Here is a 26,352-nt window from a genome sequence, read left to right on the forward strand (position 1 = left end):
AGTGCAGCTGCAGGTTTTGCTGCAGCCTGGGAATGGCTGGAAATAATAAAACATAGTTAACCTACAGCTTGGATAATCAGCCCATGGATAACCAAGATCTCATGATTATAACCACTTCTAAATAATAGTGGGGAAAAAATCTACATCATCTTCTAAAAGTGCCAAATATAAACACTTGAAAGTTCCAGCGAGTATAAAACCACTGTGCAAATGTCTATAAAAGGTAACAGCTTTTTACAAGGTCTAAACATAATTTTAAAAATTTTTCTGTACTGTTAATAGCAGGGAGTAAAAAGGAAGGCCAATGAAAAGAGCTTTTGGTAGTAGAACCCAACACAGAAGTACAAATGTTAAATACCTGGGGCGTGATCAAGATTATTGGACAAGGTCCAACACTCATAAAAGCAAAGTTCATGACTATTATCAGCAGCGTGGCCTTCTTCCCAAGGACGGTAAGAGAACCACAAGAAAACTTAAATTCTTAATTAGAAGGTAATCACAGAATGGTCAGCTTGGAAGGGACCTCCAGAGATCATCTAGTCCAAACCCTATTATGCATAGCTAAAAAAAGTAGTAATGAAATTTTTACATAAAAAAAGAGAAAAAAGTGTCCTTGAATTAGGATAATCAATTCCATGATATAATTTCTATTTTAAAATTAAATACTACATAAAGTTCAGAGTCTTATGAGATACTAAACACAATGAAAATACTACAGATGCCTAGTCAGCAGAACTGTAAATGCCTGGGGACAGCACACAGGGCAAAGCAGTGTTCCTTTTATGATACAGGTCACCAAAAAAGCCTTACGACTGCGGGTCCCTTGGTCCTAGGAAAACTGTCGCTTGCTCACACTTGCCCAAAATGTTCTCTCTGGTGTAAGTGACTTGAGAACATGGCTGTGGAAATGAAGGGCTGTATCCTGAATACTGTAGCCTTACAGTAAAGCCCAAAGGCCACAAATACTTTACAGCTTCATAATGAGTATTACAGCAGCATCCAGAGGCCTCAGTGAGTTGATTCTGTATGTATCATAGTCCTTTGTCAGCATGTAAAAACCCACTAAGAATACTTCTTCCCTTTTTCACTATCTATTTTAGTCTGGATTGCAGACATATACTCCTGACAATTGTTTTAGGGAACAGATTTTAATGTCAGAGGAAAAGATAGGTTTCATTGTTTAGTAAAATAAACAATTTGGCAATTAACCAGAATGACTATTCTCAGAAGCAGGATGGCTGGAGATTGAGCACTGGGCAATGAGGCCCTTGAGCAAGCTTGAAGCTGAAAGACCAGGCATCCGTCATGAAAGACGCACTGCTGGACAGAAGAGGATGAGCAGAACTGTGAGCAGAATCAAAACACTCATAAGGCCCAAAGTCAGTAAAAGAAATTAATGATAAAATCACTCCAGCAGTTAATTCTTGCAAATGGTGTTTGATTCAGCTGAATCGTGAGAAAATTCATTCTCTGTCAATGAAGAATGCGAAGCAGAAAATGGGTATCACTTTGTTAGCTCAAAGCGTGATGCTAGGCAAATGCGTGCAGATCACACTTAGCAGCTTTATTCTCTCAAGACTTTACTCCAAAACCTGAAATGTTGTCTTGCACTAGACTGCCAGTTGCTTGACTCCATTAAAATTCCCTTTAGCTGACAATAAAGCATTTCCATAATAACATCACATTTCTGACATACAGCATTTTCCATATAAATTTTGCCTGAGACTTGTTGCCTAGTGAATATCAGCTTGATCAATATTACTGACAGTAGGTTCCTTTTTCTCACTAAGGAAAATACTCTCATAAATTCAGTCTCCCATATGACACAGCCTTCTTCCTCTCACCAATACTTTAGGATAAAGCACACTCTCAGGGAGTCAACATTTGCTCCCTGCTTCTCAGAAAGGGAGACCTCTGAGAAAGTTTGCTTAAGGTTTTTACTATAGAACCAAATAAAAAATTACATAAAGTTTTATAGTTCATTATATTATTGATGCAGTAGAGGCTACAGAATGCCATTTAAATATGATTTTGGTAATCCAAAGCATATATGAGATCTGCAACTACAGGGTCAATATTCATTATAATCCTCCCCCACAAGTAGAAACATTATTCACCTATCCAGAGCACCTCATTTTCCATGACGCTCTCAAAATCATTCTAGAAATCGCTGAAAATATCTAGTTGTCATGACTGGTGAGCAAGTTCAAAAGAGGGCCGATTTTCAGGTACAGTGACTTAGCAGTTTTGAAGTACTTTCAAAGGGGCTGCTTTTCACAGTTTGGTTCTATTTAAAATCACTAGTCACTTCTGAAAGGGTTTGCTTATATATTTTTAAGTCTGCTAACACAGTCTTGGCATTACCTAAGTAGCCCTGGACTGCTGGAATACAAGTATCAAGTACTCTTTATCAACAATACTCGTATGTACACCCTTTATTATTTTAAAATAATAGCATGCACACGTACCTACAAAGTGTGACTTAAAGCCAAGAAGTGGGAATGGAGATATCTAGGTGTTATTTCTGATATTGTCACTCCATTAGAAATACTGTATATTATATAACCCAGTAACAATTTAACCATACAGTTGACACTTCTAGCTGCAGAAATCCTCATGGAGAATTTAAATTTCATTTTGTTGATTCTAACATATACTTGAAATTATCCCTGCGTAAATGAGACAAGATTCAAGCTATTTACTTCAAACAGTGAAGGACAGGCAGAAGTATCGTGTTTTCTTTTGCTACACTGAGCATAATTTGCATTGCTTGCTGCCTATGGGGAACCTTACTCTTGGGATCTACGGGCAACCTGATGTATGGAATTAAAATCTCTTCAATTTCTTCAGCAGTCTAAGATAACACTACTTTCAAGCAATAATTCTTGTAATTCCAGTCATAATAGTAGGTTTATGAGATAATTAGAAGAACTTATTTTGCGCATTAGAATCCCACTGATTACTACAGTTTCCATTACTTGACAGTGTAGAATATGGATATTTTGTGAAAAAAAAAATGCTAGTAATATATGGATTCCATGGATTCCACACCTAGATTAATAGTAATTCTCTATCAAATAAGTACCAGGCAAAAAAGCCAAATAATTTTTGATTAGACACTACGATCATAATGAATAACAAAAACGTGGGCAGGCCAAACTGGCTGTGCACTGCAGAGAATATTTTCCCTTCCAGCTGAAATAGGCTGAAATAATACAGAGTTTCTGCAATTACCCTAGAGTGGTGCTACAGCTGAAACAACTTGGTACTTCATGGATATGCTTTCCCTTTGCAATATGAATATGACTTTGAATCCTCATCTGATCACTAAGGCTATCGCATGCATCAAAATATTGATGGCTGAAAATGTATAGCCAAATGAAAGAAACAAAGTCTGATTCTGAAGCAAGAATAAAAGGTTTGCAGAAAACACAAATATTTAATCTGTACCCGTTAGCTACAGAAAGGAAGTTAAGGTGGAAATCAGTACTCTCAATACAGAAAAAACAAAACCCAAAAGGCTTAAAAGGCTTTTCAAGTGTTAAGGTCATGTGTGTACACCAACATCCATGGCCTCTATGTACATCATCGTATTTACAACTGAGATCTCTGACTTTCTAGGTCTGTGCCAACCTTCCAGTTTCAGGTGCAGATGTTCGAGCTGTGTCACAGAGCGAAGGCTTCTCATGTGCTCTGTCCAACAGCACAAGAAACCACCAGAAATCCCCAGAGGCTGAGATGAAGGTAAATAGCATGTGATACCCTGATATCTAGACTCTGAAGTTCAGAAACACCTTATTTGTTTACAGACTCCACCTTGCTGAAATCTCATGCCTCACCCAGTCTAGGTATTTTTCTGCAAGGAAGACTGACAACTAGACTTGAAGGAGTCAGATGAGCCTCACTATCACTCTGGAAAACAGGTAAGTAGGGTTAAATTTTTTACTGCCTTTAGAAATTTAGCATGGCTCATGTTCTTCACCAGTATGACTAAAGGCTCAACCTATTTACTGGTGTTAAGGATGAACAAAACCTTGAAATAACTTTTATTTAAGACACTGAACAGTCTGAACACATCTATATGCTTCACACAAGGTTGAAAAATCAAGGACAGTTATGACAAGCTCAGGAAAGGACTGACTTGGCTAACATTCCATTATACCTTTTGGTTAACTAGAAACTAGATTTTTGGAAGAAAGCTTCAGCTTCTCGGTGTGTTAGAATCTATCAGTTTTCCATTAGGTCTTACGACATTTAGAGCAAAATAAATAGCACTGAAGCAATGAGCACCTACCTAGTGACTGCTTTGTTTATTCCGTATTGTTCTATGCATTGCACCGAGCATTACTTACTTTATGCATTACTCTGTACACAGATTACTAATCTTCTCATAGGTTTTCTAATGGCATACTTTACTGTTGCAAAATGCAGTTTATTCTTCAGAAAACTTCGAGCTGACAGATCAAAATGAAATGCATTCTCTTGAGTATCCCATTTTTCTTACTACTTAAAATTACCAAGAACTTAATGCTTCAAAGCAAATTTTCCAAATTAAGTTAAAAACTTAAGAGACTCCTCAGCTTGTCTGCAAATGAAGTAACAGGAACCAATGACTTCGGAAGTTTGAAATGCACAGACTAAATGAGTGATCACCTGAAAAAAGCTTGATTAAATGACTTTATCCACCACCAACTACTTTGCTGTTGCACAAACAAAAATACACTGTAGATCTTCAAATCAGCAGTAGTAAATAGGAACAAAGCATTTTACCAAGTCATTTCCCATCGGAAGGGTGATTATCAGAAATGTGAAGTCCTTCACAGTGGTCACATTTGTCCCATTCCTTGAAAACCCAATTCCTTGAAAACCCAGCTCCTTCCAGCCTAAACCTGGGTCTCAAATCCTGTTCACCCCAGTCTTGACTCCTGGTCTGCATCTTCATTCCTTGAACACTGTTCCTAGAACCCACCTTTGTCCAGCAAGGCTGTTCCATGCCTCTCAAGACTCCTGTCATGACTGCATTCGCATGTAATACAAACACTCACAACTGGTTCAAATTTCCTTCCTTTCTGGCTCCATATGCGAATTCCTCCCTCTCTAATCCTTGTCTGCACTTACCACTTTCTCTATAGTTTTGGCTACATCTGGTTCCAGTTCCACCTATTTCTCCCTAGTCCTGTACTCAGTCTGTCCTTGTTCTCTGTCTATATAATATCTCCATCAGATCTACCACCTCATACCAGTTTTTGCTTCCATTCTTTTAGTCCAAAGGAATTCCAGTTCCTCCCATTTCAGTCCTACATGACATTATGCTTTTATGGCTGGTCACTCCCTTTCTTCTCAGCCACCTGATCTCCTATCCATTCTTCACTGTAATGTCTAGTCCTGGATCCCTTCTTAATCTCTGCAGCTTTTGGTGCCAAGTTCCAGTGGAACTTGTCCAAGTTTTGCATTCAAACCTATCAGCTTCCACCTCCCCATTAGTTAAGCCTCACTAGAGCCATGGACAACCCACCCATGGAAGTTCTCTGCTTTCATGTCAGGTGCTTGCCCCACGATGAGCTTAGAGAACAACTGCATACAGTTGCAATTGCAGAAGTTTTCTTCAGCCCATTCTGGTTATGTAATTTCAAAGAAAAGGTCATTTTTTAAGAGTGTTTTATTACAAACTTGTCCTTAGTTTTATTCTTGAAGATTTTGTGGGCAAAAAGTTGGTCAAAGCTTAGAGAAATTAAAGAAAACAGGGACTTACAAGCTTAACTACCAGGAGTATTACCAGGCTTACTTAGTTTATATTTACCTCCATTCAATCCTAAAAGGTACACAGTGATTAATATTAATTTATAAAATGAATTACTATTTAAAGACATTGATTTCATTAGAGAATCTCTCCAGGACAACGATTTAATTTAAAGCATTTCAGGATGGCAGATATTAGCAGCAGCTCCAATGAAAGATGCCTGCTTGAGGTTCCATTTGGTCTCCTTGTGTTTTATTATCTGATGCAGCATTTTTATCTGGTTGAAAATTTAGCCATTATAATAAACACACAGCTACACACTTCCAAGAGATGCTTAACTTACACTGAATGCTTAAGTTTCAAATCTTGGCTGACAGAATGAAGCTTTTGAGAGCTTCTGATGACAAGCAATCAGGCACTTCAGAACAATTCTGAGAAATTGTGCTCAAACATTCAAGTTAAGACAGACTTACAAGCAATAAAGCAGAACAATTTTGAAAATAAGACAATTAAAAAAGAAATGGCTGCAGGCTTAGGGATAGCTTCTTAAAAGTTTCACCTATTCACAAATGATCTGAAGGAAATCCAAATTAAAGCATATCAGGGTCTAATTTTAAAGGAATCTATGAATGAAAAAATTTGATGATCTATTAGAAGCAACATGCCTTAAGCAATGCATTGAAGAACAGTTGTCTTCAGGCTCAAATATTTACTATACCTAACAGATGAACTGTAAAAATTGTTTTATTCTGACGCACATCCCTCATTTCATGCAACCCTTGCCTGCAGGTCTACAACAGTCTCAGTTCCAATTTCAGATTCCACATGTGCAACTCATCTTTCTAAAGCTAATGCTGTGGGTGTCGAACCACAAAAACATGGACTTTGATGTTCATTATTTAACAGAGACAAACAGATATCTGAGAGTATGAAAATTCTATAAACTCAAGACTACACATAACTATTTTGAAGATGAAAAGTGAATCTGAGAATGAAAGAAACACTGCAGGTAACTAGGTAGGGGATTTATTTATAGCTAGCCAAGAGACAATTGTTTCAGATCCCTTTCTTTTGTCAAAGACAGATCTAAATAAAGTAGAAACCTGAGACCCAGCTTTATTATAGCAAGGCTAAGTACTAGTGGCAGTCAAATCCAAGAAGGAGAGAGCTTAAAGCAGGCTAATGTGTATAGCTTTTGCAACCGCAGTGTAGAGCCACTGCCGTGTTCACCTGTGAGCACAAAGAAAATCAGTGAGAGGTGTTTGAATAAAATAGTGTTTTATTGACCTAAGGTTGAGTATTAGCTATATTTCAAGTGAAATAAAAGATCTCAACTTTCTGCTACAGGCTGTTGACCTTGTTAATTTAAGTAATATTTCTGTCTTTTATTTTTTCAGTTCATAAATGACTCCTATCCAACCTGAAGAAACAGCTGTGAAGGACAATCATCTTACAATTACAGAATAGTCTTACCTGAAGAGCATGTGACTATTTCTTAAAGAGATTTCTAAAGAATGGTTCTCAAATAACCCAAGAAATGCCAGGGGGTCATCCAATGTGTGTACAGTCTAATACATTTTATCAGCTAGACAGTTTCATATTACACTTGTCAACTCATTCTCACAATTTCATTAAGTAGGTTGAAATATCCATTTTAGAGACACGGATTCTAAAGAACAGGATTTAGTTACAGCTCAAAGAATAACCACTCACAAGCCTGATTTGCTTTAATCGTAGATGAAAGTGCTCAGCATCACTTGAGAATTGTAACTATAGTTTATGTGACCAATGAGAATAACTATCTGTGCAAGACAAACTGTTGATATGCTGCATGGTAATTTTGTTTTTCTCTCCTTTCATGACTGTGAAATAGAAACTTCAAATGCACTGTTCAGCGGTGGGGATGGGAGCATGAGACTGGTAAAGCTGGGAGAATTACACAGCAGTAGTAGATATTCTGACTTCGTTCTTGAAACTGCTCCTCATATGTCCTCTGGGAATATCTCCAATGAAAATACTACCATGCATGAAGCAAACAAGCAACCATACCACTTCTACAGCCAAGAAGAAAGGAGCAGAATCTTAATTTCCTAACAATGTGCATAGATAGAAGTTCTATCATTGAAAAAACATTGCTTAGCCTAAAGCTTTAGCATTAAAATATTATGATGAGGAAGCTTTGCAAAAGGGAAACAATACCAATACAGAGCACAGAGCAACTACAGAAAAATTCACAATGTGAAAGTCTTTTATCAAACAACCAATTTCAGGCAGGAGATTTGGCACACACACACATTTTTGGCATTATTTACCCAATTCTGAATTGCTCAAATAGCTAGTTTTATTTTATAATAAAAAGAGGTTGTCAGGGCAGAAATCATAAGCAACTAGAGAAGAAAAAGTCTAGAGAGAAAGCAGAACATAGAACAAGTAAACAAGATTAAAAAGAACAAGGAAAGACATTTACAGTGTTTTTCCTGAAGTTTTCATTCCCATTATGAACTATTTTCCTCCCAAAAGCCTACAGTTTGCAATAACCCCACTAATGCACATCTTTCTGTGATCTATTGATAAAAGAAAACATGTATCAGAGGTTAGTAATCATTTCTATTTATAATGTCTTAGCTTGTTAAAGCATCTTTCATCCATGCAGTCCACCTGTATTTCATTAAAAAAGGTCTTTAAAATCATTATATTGATTTATATAGAAGCTCTAAGAGCACCTGTGGGGTCTTCTGTTTTGTAGGTCTGTATTTCTATCCAGTTGTGGATGAAGTGACCTTGGAAGATCAGGTCATCAGGAAAGCATAGTAAGATAAATGTTGTTAAAGTAATTTATCGCTAAGATATTTACAAATTAAATCATGACTAACGTGGTAGATATATTACAGAGGAAAAATGCAAATAATGTAAAAAATTATTTCAATTTTCACCCAATTTTTAATAAATGTGTAATTTTGGAATGAGGGGAACACAGGGAAGAATCATTGCAAAGTACAGCATTTCAGATATTCCCAATAAAGATTCTGAGATTTCTGACTATTCAATAGGGAGTAATAAAACACCTAAACACAGTTCTTCATCCATTCTAAACTCTTCTTCATTAGTTCCTTTACCGTATTTCCTAAACTAGTTATTTGGGTTTCCAGTGTTGAAAAGAAAAGAAATTACACAAAGTAGTAAATCACTTAAATTCCCTGTTTTGCCACAGGCTTCTTGTATGTCAGTATGCAAGGCACTTAGGTACCTGTTGACAAGGTACATTACCCTTGGTTTTGTTGTATGACAGACATTCCGAATTTCTCTCTTATTTGTACAAAATCCAGTCTCACAAACTTGAGACTGTTTTAAATTTGTATCAAAGGTTCCAGGGAAAAACTCAGGCTCTACTTCCATTTATACAGGCTAAAATAGGAACCTGAGATCTTCTGAAGTGGTGTTTTTCCTTACACCACCTCAGGAAAATAGGGAAATATGTGGGTTTTTTTTCAGATTTCATGTCCAAACGGCAAAATAATTACATGTCTCATTTTGATGGTGAGCTGCTTCAAACTCCCTGAGAAAACAAGACCTGAAGTAGACATGGAGACTCTACCCTTGCTGCAGAAAAGGGCTTACCATTGTGGCAAATATTAACGGAATACAAATTTAATATATATGGCTTGTATGGCGATTTAAGAACTTTTTAGATACCTGTCCATCTCTTCCCTACTTGTTCAGTAAACCGTTAAGACTGGTCTGTCCATAAGCTCATGCTTCCAGATCTCTTGCAAACATGAAGTTTGAAAGAAAAAATAAACCAAATCTACACCTAGCATTTGACGACTGGGACTGCATTAAAGCAAAACAAAACCAGCAGGTCTGAGCCTGCAGCTGAAGGTCAGGCAAGAGCTGAATCGACTGGCTGACACAGCAAAACCAGCCTGCCAGCACGTGTGTTAAGATTTCTGGTCTGCTGGACATGATCATGTGCAGGGTAAAGAAAGTGTTTATGAAGAACAACATAAATGCCCTCTGGGTATATGTTTCCAGCCTGCTATGAGGGCTCGGCTATGCCACTTTGCTTTCACTCTGCAGTGGAACCATCATGCAAAAGGGCAACATTTCCCCCACCTAAGAGGGGAACAGCACCAAACCCAAGGTACACTTATGGTAAACGATTTATGATTTAATCGTGACTTATAATAAAACATAAAGACTTGCCAACTTCAGAGACCATCTTAAAGAGTGACTGTAGAAGTCACCATGCATTCAAATGTTTTGTTTTGTTTTTTTTATAAGGCTCACCCTGTAAAGCAAAAGGTAATTTCTCTATTGGTACCCTGTAAACCCACCTGGAGTGAAAAAAATCAAGCTAGCAAGGCACTGCAAGTTGAAGGGGCTTAGCAGCCCAAAGGAGTCCCTCAGCGACTCCCAGCCAGTTCTCGCACATCCTTGATGTTGCAACAACACGGCAAGAGGAGCCTCCACCGAGAGAGAGCAAGCACCCAATGGTGCTGAAAGAGCACAACTGTCCCCCCTTTCACAGCCGAAAACAACAAACTGCAAAACCAAGCTTTTCCCCCGTTCAGCGTAAGTGACGCTCACAGCTACATTTTCAAGAATCAAGAGAAAGGGGCCAAGTAAAAGCAGCAATAAAACCCCTCCTCACAGTCATTCATACGTAGGTTGAAACCTGCAGCTGTGCAGGGTGCATGTTTCCAGACCAACTGAAGTTTGAAGAAAGTTCACTATGCAACATGGCAAAAGCTGTATGGCATAGCATAAAAACATGCTAGGTACTCAAACACTGGAAGAAAAAGTATTGTTAAACATACATGTGCTGTCAAAAAGTGGCAACATGCTTTAACAAAAAAGTCTGTATATAGCAGAATAAGAGAAAGCTTTTCTGCCATTAAGCATTTTGCAGGCTGAATAGAACACGTCTACTGCTGAAATTGTTTTAATGCAAGTTTGGACCTCACAGAACTGTCAGATTTGTGCAGTATCGCTCCCTCCCATGACAGCACAGCAAGCCTGCCTGCTGTTCCTCACAACAGTTCATCTCTAGTTACATTTTTCACTGATAGTGTTGTTTTTACTGGAGCTCTAATGAAATTCAGTATTTTTCAGCAACTTTCTCCTACTGAAACTTGGGCACTGGCTCACATGCAGAAAATAAATTTGCTCTAAATCTTAAATCATGTAATACAATTGATTTCTTAAATTAACAAACACATATTTAAATGCTAAGCCTTTATCAATTGCATTGAAAAATGCAAACCTGGAGTTTGTGCTCAGCATTTTATAACTGAGGATAGCTAAAACCTACATTATACATCTCAGTCTTTTTTACTTCTGGTATTTTTAAAAGTAGCTTCTGCAAACTCTCTTGCTCTTTTAGTTATTACTTAACTGGATGTTAGCTATTCAGACAACAGAAGACAATGAATACTTACAGGTAACTCCAAAACTGAAGTTCAAGTAATCAAGATAATTCCACAGCCCACATATGGAATTAGCCTCAGAAGCCCAGGAATTATTGCTTACTGTTTAACAGAAGTATAAATTTAAAACTTACAGCTGCTACTGAGTTTGTACAAGTTTTCTGATCATGCTGCATGAAAAGAACATTAATTTTCCACTGACTACAGTGGCTGTTATCCAGCATGGCTTCAAGGATCTGGGGCTAGGATATTTGCCAAGTTGTGCATGAGGACACGAATGGAATAAATGAGATGTTTCCAGTCAGCACTGACAGGAAGCTTCTCTATCTTGAACCGTGAGATCTGAAAAAACCCCATGCTAGTAATCATTTTACGTTTTGCATATATATCAAAACAACAATTTTCCACTAGCTGGTTTGAAAGCAGCTGCATGATCCTTTGGAGTCCAATCTTAGTAAAACCGATTAGCCCAACAATAAAGCAGCACTCCTCTAGGACTCAAGGATTAGCACTAAGTGTAACAGCTCTCCTGGAATGTGGATTGGGAATAAAGGAAGATCTTGGTGTTCTACAAAACTGGCTTGGATTCTTCTCTCCACACAAGGCCAAAGACACCCATCAGCCAGGAGGTAAAAAAATAAAGTTTCAAGGTGCTTCTGTCTAGAAATGCTGAGAACATGAGTACAAAGCAGCTGCAGAAGAAAGAGCCTATGACATTTTTAATGGTATTAGGATAACTTTTGCTTACAGGCATTGCAGCAAGAGAGCGCGTTGACAATCCATATAAATTACAGGTGAGAAGCTAACCAGGAAACCAAAGTGGTTTAAAGACTACTTTCTGGAGGATAGCCTAGTCACATAAAATTTCTTGCTGCTGCCTGTGTTGTAAGACAGCACTATTGCACAGGAAGAAATCCAGAAATTAGGATTTATTAGTTCTTGAGAAGAATGTGTTGTCTGAAAGAGTTCACGCAGGTTCCCTAGAACCAAGCCAGCATGTAGCGACTGTACTTTCTGCTTTAGGTTTGTACCTGCATTTCTGTTTGCACTTTATTCCACCAACTTTCAGCCTTAAGATACAAAGGCTTTGAGATAACATTGCTCAACAAGAATATCTGATTTCTTCTGTAGATAAGAAAATTATAAGTAGGGACTTTCCATTCCTGCATCTTCGGATAATACCATAGCTAAGCATGGTAATTGTGTTATGGCCAAGAGAGCAAATTAATAGGTATACACACAGACAGAATTTAATTTTCTCTACAGAGGCTACATCTAATATCACCCTATGCCAAATAATGGGTTTCTATACTGGAAATGGCACTCAATTCACTACATGACCTGTGACAGCAAACACAAGAAATGCCTGGCTTTCAAGGTGGCACGCTAAATTATTTTGCTAAACAGTCAGTGTACACACAATACTCGTTACAGTGGTACAGCTTCTAGATCTAAGCAGTTTAAAACTAAAGGTTGTTTAATGTACCACTGATTTAAAAAATAGCAGCAGCAACAAAAATCACCACCACAAAAAAATTTTCTTAGGGCAGAAGGCAGAAAATGGAGAAAGATGAACTCAGGATTTACTGCCAGCCATGCGGTCTCTGTCGCTTCCATTGGTTATTACGGAATCACAGATGAGTGAAAGACCGAAGATATGGCTGGAAGCTACCCATCAAATAACTAAACAATTTTTCTGAATGCCAAATAATTATCAGTATCTGGGAGGCCAAATACTCCAGAATAAAAGTTGCTACAATGATGGCACACCTCGTTCCGTTTATCTATCAAATATACTGACCTTACAAATGAGCCATCACTTTTTGACCACAGTTCAATATGGCTGATAGATGTAAATTATCTGCATCAGAAAATAAGTAACTTAAAATGGGAGATTTTATGATGTTTCCAGAATACATCTAGAGTTTGACCAGGTTTCACCTTGATACTCTGAACTTAGGCAACAAATTGCGCCAGATTCAGCTTCACCGTTAAGCCTTGATGTGTAGGATAGCAAAGATGAGGTAGAGGGGAGGAAAAGGAGATTCTATACAGTGTTTTCTTAAGGACCGCATTTTGAGGAGAAAGCAAAGTGATAACGCAGAAAGAATAAAGCAATGGGCCAGATTACCAATAGTGACTTGGGACGTGATGCAGGAAACAAGTGATTTCCTATCTACTGCCCTTGCAGAATCATTCCTCCTACTCTGGTAGTTACTAGCAACCTAGAAATAAATTACATTAAAATTCTGTGTGTTTGAAACATTGCCAAAAATAACAGTTGGGGGAGTTATACCGTCTGCTCAGTCTTCTGCCTTCTACCATCTTCATGATCAAAGGGCTCACATTTATTGAGATCAGGATAGCTATGAGGCTTGTTTTTAAAGAAGTTTTAAGGAGCTCAGCACTCCACATAAAATCCAAGAACTTGTTTACAGGCACAACTCTGGAACAAATGAATTACATTGTCCCTTTACCTCCTTTGCTGTCTGATGAATGAAGTATGTGAGCTAGAGTAAAATGAACCTTATGCGAATGCTATTGACTGAAGAGAAACAAAGGACAGAAAGAAATACATAAGTAGGAATGGAAAGGGATAATGATAACCTAACACTTGAGGAACTAGAGCAAAGTAAGTATCTACTTGACTTTTAGGACCAGTCAGATCTAAATCTTGTTTCTCAGCCTTCTTCACGGTGTTTTATTGCTATTTTTGACATGTTATTAATGTGCCATTTTCAGAAGTGACTTCACAAAAGTCTTTTGAATGGTGGAAGTCAAAGATTAAATGCTCCAACTTTCCATTCTGTCTTTCAAAACCTGACCCTCATCCTCTTGCAATGTAATAACTAACAAAGCAGCCACTACACATTTCCTATCCCCAAACTCTGCATGCAGCACAGCTTTAAAACGTTTCCTGTGCTGACTGCAAAACTTAATTTCCACATCTGGTTTACAGGGCCTCAAAGATGGAGCATGATACAAAAATCTGGTTTGGATGCATAGGGAAGAGAGGGAAAAAAAAAAAAACCCAAACATAACCCAAAACACAGAGGGAAATGTTTAACTTGCAGGAAGATCAAAGGCTTCATTTTACAGTGATTTGTATTAGTTAACACCGGCTTACACTTAAGTAATCAGACTTGCAGAATACCTTCAAATACTTCAGGACTTGTGCTAAATCACGAAATACTGATTAACATTACAGCCCTCTAGTGCGTATCTACTATAACTTCTGCAATTATTTTAGAAAGCACGTGGCATTCTTCCTACTTCATAGCACCCTCCCTCCCCCCCACTTAGAAATGACATGTATGCTATGGCAAACCAGCCCAGCTATGGAGAGAGAACTGATGTTGTTTGCACCGAGAACCAGCCAGATTCAGGGAGAGGCAGCTTGGGCCAGATAATGCCATTACCAGTGATTTATCTCCTCAGAGTCCTTATTTTGTCCACTAATAACCATGTAAAATATATTTGTGCCTTACATTCACTGATTTTCTGCCTAAAGTCACAGTACATTCCTTTCCCACCTATGCACCTCAAATATACCACTCTCATTGGCCTAAAAAAACGCTAGTTTTTTTTTTTATTATTATTATTTTTAATTTGGTAGTGTCCAAGTGTGGAAAAACAAGGAACTAAAATTCCTTTTTGACAGTTAGGCAAGTGTTTCAAATATTCCCATTTAAATATATACTGTCCCATTTCAAATCCTGAAGCTCTTCTTCAATTTGAAGACAGCTGATTTTTTATTTTTTTTTAAATTTTCTTAGTGGAGCAGTGTACTTTATTTGGTAAGAATGCAAAAGGGTGTTTTTTGGTTTTTTGGGGTTTTTTTTACATCAATTTGAATTCATAATATGCTTCTAAATTACCAAACCACTGTGAATTTAGAACCTGCTGTGAGGTCAATTTCACAGATGATGAAAATTGAACAGAAAGGTGCTTTTGTGAAAAGTAAGCATTTAAAGGTGAATCAGGCAAGAAAATAAAACAGTTGGAGAAAGCAGCTCAAAACACTGGCTCTTCAGACTAATACCTTCAGAGAAATAGTTTCAATCCTATTATCACACGGAAGTATTTTACGCCCTCAATGCTACTATTTCTTCAAGATGAGGTAGCACAGTGGTACAAGGATGTTCAGTGAATGGTGATGCTATTTGATCTCTGTGAAGAAATGGCCAAACATCCCAACTCCACCCATCAGCCCAATTCTCCAGCCCACAGCAAATCCATCCAGTGTGCCCCCTCCAAGTCTCCCCATCACAGTATCCCCTGACATCTTCTACATTGCACAGCTGTTGTGGCAAAGAGCAGCGGAGGTTATGGCTGGTTCCACAGCTGACTGGATAGCAGGCTGAGGGGAGAAGAGCTACCGCAGCATCACTTTGGGCCTCCCTTCTATCCACATATTCAGAAAACTAATTTTATCAAACTTTTAAGGAACTGAATTATATTAAGAGTGTTTCCCTGTCAAATGAAAGAAGAATTGATAGACTGGCATCATGACTGCAACAGTTAAAAGTCTCTCAGGAAATCAGACTAGCACCATACCTATAAGCCTTCTCTAACAGCAATTCACTCTTTCCTCTTCCACTGATCACTGCCAGCAGTAGCTGAGAAGTGTTAGAAAAATGTGTTGAAAAATGTGTTGCCCTCTCTAATCAAGTCAGCTTAATACACTTTTTATCTGATACATCTTACTATATTAGTAGAATGAAATTCCAAGGCAACAGAGTTCATTTACAGGATCTATATCACACCAAGTTGTTCCCCTGCATTCTATTTCTCCTTATTTCCATCATTTTTAGTCCAAGCATTCCAGATTTTGGTAGTAGAAAAACTTTACCAAAAATTCCAAAGCAGAGTAATCCGGTATTCTTTTAGTTTTGGCAGAACTGCACAATATCTCAATTGTTTCAGCCTGAAAGCAGAACTAAATGTAATTTGGCCATTCCTTTACTCTCAAACTAATTTTTAAGGCAAGGCTAAGGACCACTTCACACCCTTACCAGATGATGGTGAGCACTCCCGTGACAAAACTCTTTCCGTTTCTCCCCAGCAAAGAGATTAATTCTCAGCAAGCACAACACATGTGGAATACATTCTTTCCTCACTGCTGCCCAAACAGCTCTCCCAATTGCTCTCTTACAGTTCCATTACCCCACCCACAATAACTAATACACACAGCTTCAAGAGACAAGTCAATGAGACTTGGTGTTTTCACACGGTTGAGTACAATGTTTTAATTCATAGCTTCCAAGTTGTTCTTCCCCTCTGCAGAGACCTGTATCATACCACACTCAGAGAAATCTAGGTATGAAGAAAATAATAAGATGCTGGGGGTGTGTGGTGGTGGTGAGCAACAGTTCATATATACACGCGTGTGTGTAAGCATATACACAATAATAAATCTAAATTTCTAATTCCAATCAGCACAAGCATAAACGCTTCTACCAGGTAGCTGTAGCATCACATGAAAGCCCCGCAGCTCTCTCCCTTTTCTCCCTCAGCATCTGGATTCAAGAGTACACACATTGTGCGTGTGTTTCAGTATGGAGATCAGCCTTCCAGATTGGATTCTCCAGGGAACAAGGCTACTGTTATTCTTGGAGATTAATTTTCAGAATCAGGCCAGTATTAGCTAAACTACAGTTGCTACTAGCTGAAAGGAAATGTTAATTCACATCTATTTCACCTGCCTGCTTTAATAACTGTCTTTATCCTTCTGTTACAGACTAGATTTTTCACCAACAGCCCAGCTAACAGAAACATTATTTTCCTTAAGTTTTCATCCTTTCTCAGCTGGGGCTCCTGGAGCTTTTTTTAAGAACCAGGAGTACCCAATTTTATAAAATGTATGGGTTCCTTTTTTTTTTAAAAAAAAAAAAATTATATGTAAAACTCCCCAGGTTTACTACACTGACTTAGACATTGCTGTGATGTTTTTGATCTATAAAACTCAGTTTCACTTTAAGGCCTACTAAACAGTATTTCTTCTCTCTGCATTTAACTGAAGCTGAAAAGATAATGAAGTTACTAACTTCCACGATCTGCTTATTTGTAGAACTACTGGTCAAGTAAAAAGACCTCACTAACATGATGTGTTAAAATTCTACCTGTGGCTAACGTTTGTCTACTTACTTGTACCTTTATTAAGAACTGCAAATGGAGAATTTGTAATTAATAGAAAAGTTGAAGGTGTGTTTCAGATCATCAGTAGCTACGTGAAAGGAGCACAGAGACCACAGAAGATGTATGAAATGGTCACAGTAAATGTTGTGACTACTTTAGTAGTACCACTACATAATATCATCATGAATTTAAAGTAGGGAAACAAAATAGTTTTGGTGCCTGATTGAAGAAGCACAACCATGAACTTACTCAATTTTGATTCATATGAACTCACATCATTCTGATTCAACAGAATAATTATTAAAACTAAAAATGATCCTTATCTCAGTCATGCAAGATTTGTATGAATTCTTCAATGTTCTTATTTCCAGTGATGTTTTACCCACAACTGATGGACCTTGTAATAGATGAATTTCTGTTCAAACGGGGATTAAAAACCCAAAACAACAAAAAAACAAACCAACCACCATGGAAACTGCACTGTCCTTACAAACCACAAAATGTTGATGTGTTCTAAAAATATTTCATCAATACTTTTTTTTAAATGTAAACAGGTTTTCATATCACCTATACTTATTAGTTTGCACAAGTTAACATTTCTTCCAGCAAAACCTTTATTTTCCCCTATGCTGACATTAAAATACAACTAATAACAAAGGGTAATAAATTACTTCATTATGGGCTCTGAAAATATTTGCTGCCTCAGACTATAACGGAAGCTGAAGAATTATTTTCCTATGTGTATGTGAGGACATAGGTAAATATGAGCACTCTGTCCAAGATCTACAGTAACTACACTGGATGCAAATTTTCTTTAAATGCAGTCTCAAACAACTAGTTGTTGCCAGTTGGTAGACTTTTAACTTGCTGTGCATATTCAAATTCTTCAGAAAGGTATCAGCCCTGTCCACAAATCATCAGATTTTATGCCACTGTGTTACACTACACTGGTTTTAAGTAGAAACACTGAAAATTCATAAATGAGATAGAATGAAATTTGCTTTGTTTTGTTTCAGCAAGGCTGAGAGTAAAAGCAAGCTGATGTTCTAGCCATTTATCTTCTTTCTTCTGTCAGATTCTCGCCAGCCTTTCCAACCAACCAGCCAAATTATCATCAAAAATGCAACAAAAGTATTTAACTACCAGTATATGTCAAAGTAAAGAATAACTTGAGTGTGGTGTGACCTTCTGACTTCATATAGAAGCTTGGTGGACCAAAAATTTTATTAAGATTTCTAGACCTTAACGGTGGCAAAAAAAAAAATTCCAAGTACATTTTGAGTATCAGCCTAACAACACAGGCTGTAGTTAGGACAATTTAAAGAGAACACTAAAGAGCACAGCATTTGAGCTGAACACAATTATCTTTGAATCCACATGGGCTTATTTTCCTGTTAAATGAAACTACCAGAAGACATTAGCTAAACCAACAGATTTCTATTCGGTTTATACAATTAATCTCAAATTGTGCCACAGAGCTGATAGCTTCCTTTCCCTTCTCTCTTCCATGCAACGTTCAGTTTCTTTTTTGAAACTAGATTACAAATGTTTCTTTTGTAACTCTCAGAGTGAGAAAGCCCAATGTTTTAGTCTGTGTAGTTACTACCTGTCATTCCAGCGTAGCCTTACATTTCTATTTAGAATTTACAGTTGCTTCAAGAAATAATTCCAAAAGCAAGTTTCCAGTTGCAGGAGGGATACAAGCAACGTTTACAGTTCTGCTGACTTTGTATTCACAATACAGATTAAAAAAAAAAAGTTCTTAAAATTTAATAAGACTAGCAACACAAGCATCAGGATTTTAAGAAGTCTGACAGCAACAAATTTACTCTTGGAAATTAAAGGCTGTAGAAAAGGGATAGTCTTAACTTGAAAAACTACATTGCTACTACTGGCATAAATAGGCCCTACAGTTTCAGTATTTCTTACATCCAGTTCTTACATCAATTTCTTATATCCAGTTGTTTGGGGTGTTGGTTTTTTTTCTTTCAACAAACATCTGATCAAAGCAAAGGGAACATCTGCTGCAGAAAGTGTCTGATGAAGTCAACTGCCAATCTAGAGCTGTCCAAAAGCTTAAGACGTTCTAGACAGACACCTATTATTCTGCTTCCAATTTCCCACCATCTCAGATGTTTGTTTGCACAAAACCCAAATCCATTACATACCTGCAAAACTCGTTCTTCCGGGATGACACAAATAGGTCCATTTGTTTTGGTTAACAGTATGAAGTTTTTGGCTTGCAACAAGACAGAAAAATTCTGTCTAAAAGTCTCACAAACAACAGAAATCCTACCTAAACAAGACCAGTATCTTCTCTCAGTATTTTTAGAACTAGGAATTCAAAAAGGTACCCTCAAGGCTATTGGATTAAAGTACCCAGTATCTTGTTGGGTGGTTTTTTATTTCCTCTTTTCAAATAAAATGTAATGGGTAAGTTGCAGAGTGAAGGTTAAAACCCCCCACCCTTCACAGAGCAGGGTAAAAATGATAAAAAATGTATAAATACAAAAGTTGTAACATTTTTATTACCCTGTTTCAAAACCAAAGCATTTTCAGTGTGACAAATAATGCTTTAAAACATGATGAACTGAAGCAAAAGGTTATCCTTATTTTACAAGGATGAGCAAAATACAACCTACAACGTGCCCAATCTATTAGAAAAGCCAGGATTTATACTGAAATATCCAGTAATTCAATTTAGAAAGCAGTATTCAAGTGTTTCTGTTGCTCTGAATGACAACAAGAGCTCTGAAGTCTAATACTCCCAGATACAAGCTGAGAAACTGTATTGTATCTGAAGCTGCAGTTGTTAAGTCACAATATAAAAAAGGGGTATTTATTGCTCAAATAAAAAGAGCTTTTAAGCTTGTTAAAAGAAATGGGGCAAATAAGCATTATTCTCATATAAAACTGGTACGGCACAAAGGAACAAAATGCGCTGACCATCTGACTTTGCTGTCTTTGACATAAGGTCTGCTGTTCTCCACTAATTCAGCAAATGACTTCTACAAAACCTAACCTTTACAACTGTATCTCCTGTCACTGACAAAAATACTCATGGAAACAAAAGAACAACCACATTTTAAAAGATGGGTTAGCAACCTGTAAGCATGCTTAGCAAGACTACTTTATTGCAGATAAGAGAAGCAACCTGCGTCTCATTTTAAACACCCCTCCCACATTCTCTAACTTCTACCTTAATAAACCTTAAGGAAAGGAGTACTGCAGTGATTGCTTAATTCTCTCCAGTCCTCTTCAGGTAGATAATGCAAACTACTGAGCTTACTGAAGTTCAGTTCATTTGGCGTTTTTTTGGGGGTGGGGGCTGGTTTTGTTTGGGTTTTATTTTTTAAAAACACAAACCCGCCAGTAACTATTCACTAAAGGACTTGCACCGTGCAACTCAACCTTCAGATGAAAAGTGTATTTACACTACACAATGCATCTCAAATGGTCATTCAAAGCCAACCTATGAGCAAGAGCTTTGAACCTATGTAAAGAAATCTCTACGCTTGACAGCCCGTTTCTGAATTATATTCCATTTCGTACAGGGTAGGATGGGGAGAACTACAATGAAGAAAAATCGTTCATTAGAGATCCTTAGCCTACATTTCCCTCCCAACACTTAAAACCTAAATACATTTTTCTCAAAAACAGTGAAAGTTACTTGAAACTGGCCCACAAAAGAAAAAAAAAAAATCTGGCAAAGGCTCTCCCCTCCCTTTTGAAAAGACGTACAGTCATTATTCTTTCAGCTCAAGAATATCTGGATCAATTCAAACACCTCTTTGACTAGAAGTCATATAGTCCCTGAAATGGAAGCACCATCAACCCAGCTTGAATTTCTGAAGCTGTAATCCTGAACAGAAATGAATGTGGTGGTTCATAATGTCGAGGCTGCACAACAGGGTCTGTTTGGCATCACTGCTTACAGGGAGTCTTTTGCTGCAAAGCACCTATCAGACGATCTTAAATACTTAACAGTATTCATGAGTACAGATGAGGCTTATTGCATACTTCCTGATATTTCCCAGCTACTGGTTCTGTAATCATTACACTGTTAGTAGCAGGCAGCACAGTTCTAAGTCAAGATTAACTTGAGTTAATGTGGGGCTGCCCCATTTAGGGAGTTGTAGATAACCTACAATGCTGCAAACTCCACCCAGAACAAAAAGCAGCATAGGATTCACGCTACAAATCAACCTTCCTCAACTTCAACCAAAGCTCAGTAAAACATTTCAGCTGCTCAGCTGTAAGGTTATGAAGAAATTAATCCCAATTATTTTAAATGGACTTGAAGAAAAGTATGAGGCATGACTAAATGTATTACCTTAAGTTCATCTGGCACTGAAAGAAGCTGGCATACAAAGGTGCTAGGTAAGTATAAGGCATCTAAAGAAAAGAGAAAACCAGCAAGGAAAGCACTACACCCTGTGATAACACAAAGGGCATAGTGGAGGGAAACAGCAGACAATAGTATCAATGCAGTCTTGCATTAAGAAACAAAACCTAAACACAAGAGGCCTGTTATACCACTGTCATCCTTAAATTCTCTGCTTGACATTTTTGCCTGCATTTGAAAACATGTAAGCTGTAACTTGGAGGGGGAGGGGGGGCCCGAAGCCTTTGACTCCAGAGCCATAGACCAGGATAACTAACTGCTCACTGTTTACCCATAAAATCCCATGACAAAACAAAACCCTTTAGGAGGACAAGTCAAGCTATATTGAGCTATAAAGCTCAATAACAAAATAAAAGTACACTGAACATACAATACTCTCGCAACATGCTAAGAAACCACAAGCAATTATAACCAGATGTCTGAGTGTAAGGATATGAATACTGTTCATAAAACTGTAGAAAATAAGGAATACAACACAGCAACATCAATAAAAGTGTCTTAATGAAATGAAAGCTGCTAAAACACAGCACACCTCCCAGAGTAACATTTCCTTCATAAAAATTTGGATTTAGTGACAAGATGTTCCCCAATCTACAGTGGTAAGTTGACAGAAACACTACGTAAGAAACTAGGCCATCTAAGTGTAGCAATGCTGTTTTTCCCTAGCATCAAAATGAAGGTGAGGAGGCCATCTTGCTTTTCTGGAAGAAGGTCATGTTCCCCTGCCCACACTCGTTAATAAGTCCTTAAGATTTCAAACTATCAAAGCTTTTATTTGAGATTCAGTAAGAGTCTGTTTACTCTGTAGTCAATGAAACTGCAGAACAGGCAAAAGCAAAGCAATATAAAAAAAAAACAGTAAATGAAGTATTTCTCTTGTTCATGTCATCCTTATACTTTTAAGGCCATGTTAGTTCTAGAACGTCTACAGGACAGTCTTTATCAAAAGGAGATAAGCGCAGCTGAATATAAATTTATGTATACCTGATTCTCTGTTCCTGCATAACAAAAAGCTCTTTTTATAAGCCGTCAGCGAGATCAACATTTCTGTTCCAAAACTAGGGGATGGGCAGGATGGTAGGAGGTGGACACAATGAGGAAGCAGGGAGGGAAGAGTCAGCCAAAGTAGCAGAAAACAGGAAATTATATTAGTCCTCAAAGTTCTGAGAAAAAAGGATTCCTACAATAATCTTTCTGCAAAAATTTGCATTTTCTCTACAGATAGAATAATATCTGCCTATAAAACCTATACAAGTTTCCAGATACAGCTACAGTACACTGAACCTTAACTATTTATACTACTTTAAAACTTACAAAGATTAAGGGAAAAAATTCTTTGGGATGACCCTAAATTTGAGGGGGGGGCTTTAAAGGGGCATATGAGCAATTATAAGATACATTCGCTCTGTTACCTACGTAAAATGTAAAATAGATGTATATTTATTAATAAAGTTGTTTATTGTGCTTGTGAAGGACAAGTTCTACATCCATCACTTCTCATTTCTGATGTTCATGTAAACCCAATAGCTAGAGTGTAAGTTAAAAAGCAAAGTCTGTAAGTCTTGTTTGCACAGCTCTTTCCTTTTGGTAATGGCAGCTTCAATGCAAGTGACACCCAAACTTCTGCATTTGGAATTTCAAATGATTTAACCAAAAGGACTTGTGAGTTTTAGGAACAATCTTGTGAAATTTTTAATCTTCACGAAAAAGGAATGACACTGGATAAATACTTATGCATCTCAGGCATAAACTCAGTAACATTTGTGAGAATATAGATGAAAATAGCAGAGGTTTGGTATGAGTAGTTACAGAATTCCTCTTCAGTTTTCAAAAACAACAGACAATACAAGATTTTGATTCTTAAATTTATTTTTAGCAGGATGTGTGTACTAATGGATGGTGACATCATTAGAAGATAGGTCCATGTCCACCACCTGCAACAGAAGCTAGACAGATGTTAAAGAAAACAATTTAAGAGTTAAAGATGACACTACTTACCCAGAGCAGACTTATGAAAGCCACCTAATAAACAATACGTTAGCTTTTGGTGCAGACATGATAGCTCATATTTTTCTGTTGACAAAATTGTCAAGATTTAATGCGTACATTACCTTGATTTTGATGGGAATCATGCACTTCTGTTTAGAAATAACTATTAGAGAAACTCTTACTCTTAAAAACCTACTCATGGAAAGATTGGTTATTCAAAGTTACTTACCTGTAAATTTTCCTCAGAAGATAAATGATCTGCACATTTTGGTCTAAAGCTCCCATCTAAAGTTTAAAGTTAGCAAGAATTATCTGAGAATTCAAATACTAATACTATTAAACCAGGTCAACAGCAGGTAACTTTTCCAGATTCCACTAAGACTACAACTTGCTTCTTACTATATCTGGGTGTTTGACAGATCATTAATGTAGGATCTCAGCAATATACTCAGATTGATGATGCTAATTCGAGAAGAAATGAAGACTCTGTATGTTACAACACAGAGACCATGTTATACTCAAAAATGTGGATAGCCAGAAGTCTAACAAAGGCAACAAGCTTGTCTCAAACAAATTTCACCAGAAATTAAGCTTGAGCAGCAAAACCTAGGGACAGACAGTTTAGGAAATACAATCTCAAAGAACTGGGTGACAAGCTCTTTCCCAGTGCTGTTTCAAATGAGAAGTCAAGAAGCAAGGCTCAACTTGAGGTATGCTATTCCCTAAGACTGTCCCAACGGAGGATTAGCAGAGTCCTTGCTTCAGAAAAAAAATGCATCCGGCTACAGGTATTTGATATTTACATTAGAAGACAGCTGTTTGTTAAAAACAGCCAACCAACCTACCTACCTAAGTCAGCTGACCCTACAAGTATCATGAAAATGTCCTCAACTTACATGTCAAAATTTCAGAATGTTTATCAGCCTAGACCTCCCAAACCAAAAGGCACTACTGGTAGTAAGCATAAAGTCACTTCACTCATCTTAATACAACTTCAGAAACTTGGATTTAAGGTTCTTGTTCTTTACAACCTCTTGACTCATAGAACTTTTAGTACCCTGGGTTGACACCATCTTGGCTTGTAATTTCCTTTACTAGTAACCTGCATTTATACCCATACTGATCAGCCTAAAAACATTCCTAAAACCAGCATACCTCAACATCCTAGGACTTCATCTGTTTAAAACACTGCTACAGACACTGTAGACCACCTCCTGCTTTCTAAAGACCAGCCTCTGAAACTAGTCTGAAACTGGAAGCGTGCTGTATTAGAATGATATTCTTTAACAGTTTAAATAATTCAGCCAAGAAATCCAGTTTTAAGAATCATGACAGCCTGGGAATAAGCAATGCTTTCTCTTGCAGTCATGAACTCTTAAACCTAGTAATATTAGGAAATCAAAATGATTTGTATTTGTTGAAAGCAATCAACAAAGGTAGAACCTGTTCACAGCTGCACTTCATTTGTAATTTCTGAAAATTTTAGCTCTCTTGTTTGTACATAAGTATAAATCTGTCTTAAGGACTAAGTCACTGGCTTCCGAGCAACCCACTATCCCAGTGGTCTACTACACTTAAACAGGGTCTAATTGCTGGTAATGCTCAACATAAAGAAGTGTCTCAATCAGTCCTACAGTGGTAGGGAATTGTCCTTCAAACACATTACACACACAAACAGAGGGAAGGTAGGACAGGTGACAAAAAGCTTAAGGCTTCCTGTTCTTTAATCTTCCAGGTTCCATTGTGCAGTTGGATCAGTTGCTACTGCACTCAGCACTACCATGCATACCATCTATCTTAATGAAGATGGCTGATATTCTTCCCACAGGATAAACACAGTGAAGCTGATAGGAAGAACCTTCATCAAATATTTTTCTGTGAGGCATAGGGCAAAAGAAGGAAGTCATGAAATATTGCACAACTGATTTGAGTGATCACCTCAGATACATTGTGAACAGCATTTTCCGGAACAAAGACCACAAAATCTGTAACTGAAGTTACAGAAGGGTAAAGAAACAACTGAATGAAGACAATATTCTTGATAGGCCTACATGGTGAAAACCTGAAAAGCAATTAATTTATGCACCCTGTATGCATATGCTGCAGTTACAGGGCATTGCAACTGCTCAGCTATCAGTCCTTGCAAAAGGATGCAGCTTCAGTTCTATTACTGTAATACCCAAGTTATTGCTGGCACCTCTGTCTCAAAGCTGAGACAAGGGATTTGGGAAGCAATGTACATGAAATTATGGACCTATTTAGAATATATGGGATGTTCAACAGGAGACTTGACAGTATTACATGGCAGGAAGGGAAAACAGATTACTGGTAATAGCAAAGAACAGAATAACTTAGGGGATCATTTGCTCACAATGAGCTGTTTGCTCCACATCCTTCTTTTATTAATCATTTGTCCTGTCCTAATGGTGCCTGTACTGCTAACCAGCTGCGTTAGAGGCTGTAGAAGCTAAAACTACATTGTACTGGGTTTAATGAATGCTTGAATCAGGTTAAAAACTTGTACTGAAACCAGTAATGAAATTCTTATCCTTTAAATGGCTTCACAAACCTATGACTTCCAGAAAGATCATCCTATTCACTAACAGGATTATTACTAAACCATGTAATAGGTAGCTAAGACTTACAACAATGAA

At 37.5% G+C, this 26,352-nt stretch overlaps 1 protein-coding gene across 3 annotated transcripts in view; it reads right to left on the bottom strand.

The window, feature by feature from the left end:
• The window catches only part of RPRD1A (regulation of nuclear pre-mRNA domain containing 1A), a 45,884-nt gene that overhangs the window by 5,599 nt on the left and 13,933 nt on the right, over positions 1-26,352 (bottom strand). Inside the window, exon 7 of one of the 3 annotated variants that reach the window (XM_056330151.1) lies at positions 23,561-23,643. The exons of 1 other annotated variant lie outside the window; for it this stretch is intronic. In XM_056330151.1, the coding sequence (XP_056186126.1) occupies positions 23,599-23,643 (45 nt within the window). In that variant the 3' untranslated portion in view covers positions 23,561-23,598. Of the gene's footprint in view, positions 1-23,560; positions 23,656-26,352 lie in introns of those variants that run through there. One more of the 3 variants, XM_056330150.1, reaches the window with a different exon arrangement.

This window comes from Falco biarmicus, chromosome 3, assembly GCF_023638135.1.
Source record: "Falco biarmicus isolate bFalBia1 chromosome 3, bFalBia1.pri, whole genome shotgun sequence".
NCBI classification, from domain to species: Eukaryota; Metazoa; Chordata; class Aves; order Falconiformes; family Falconidae; genus Falco; species Falco biarmicus.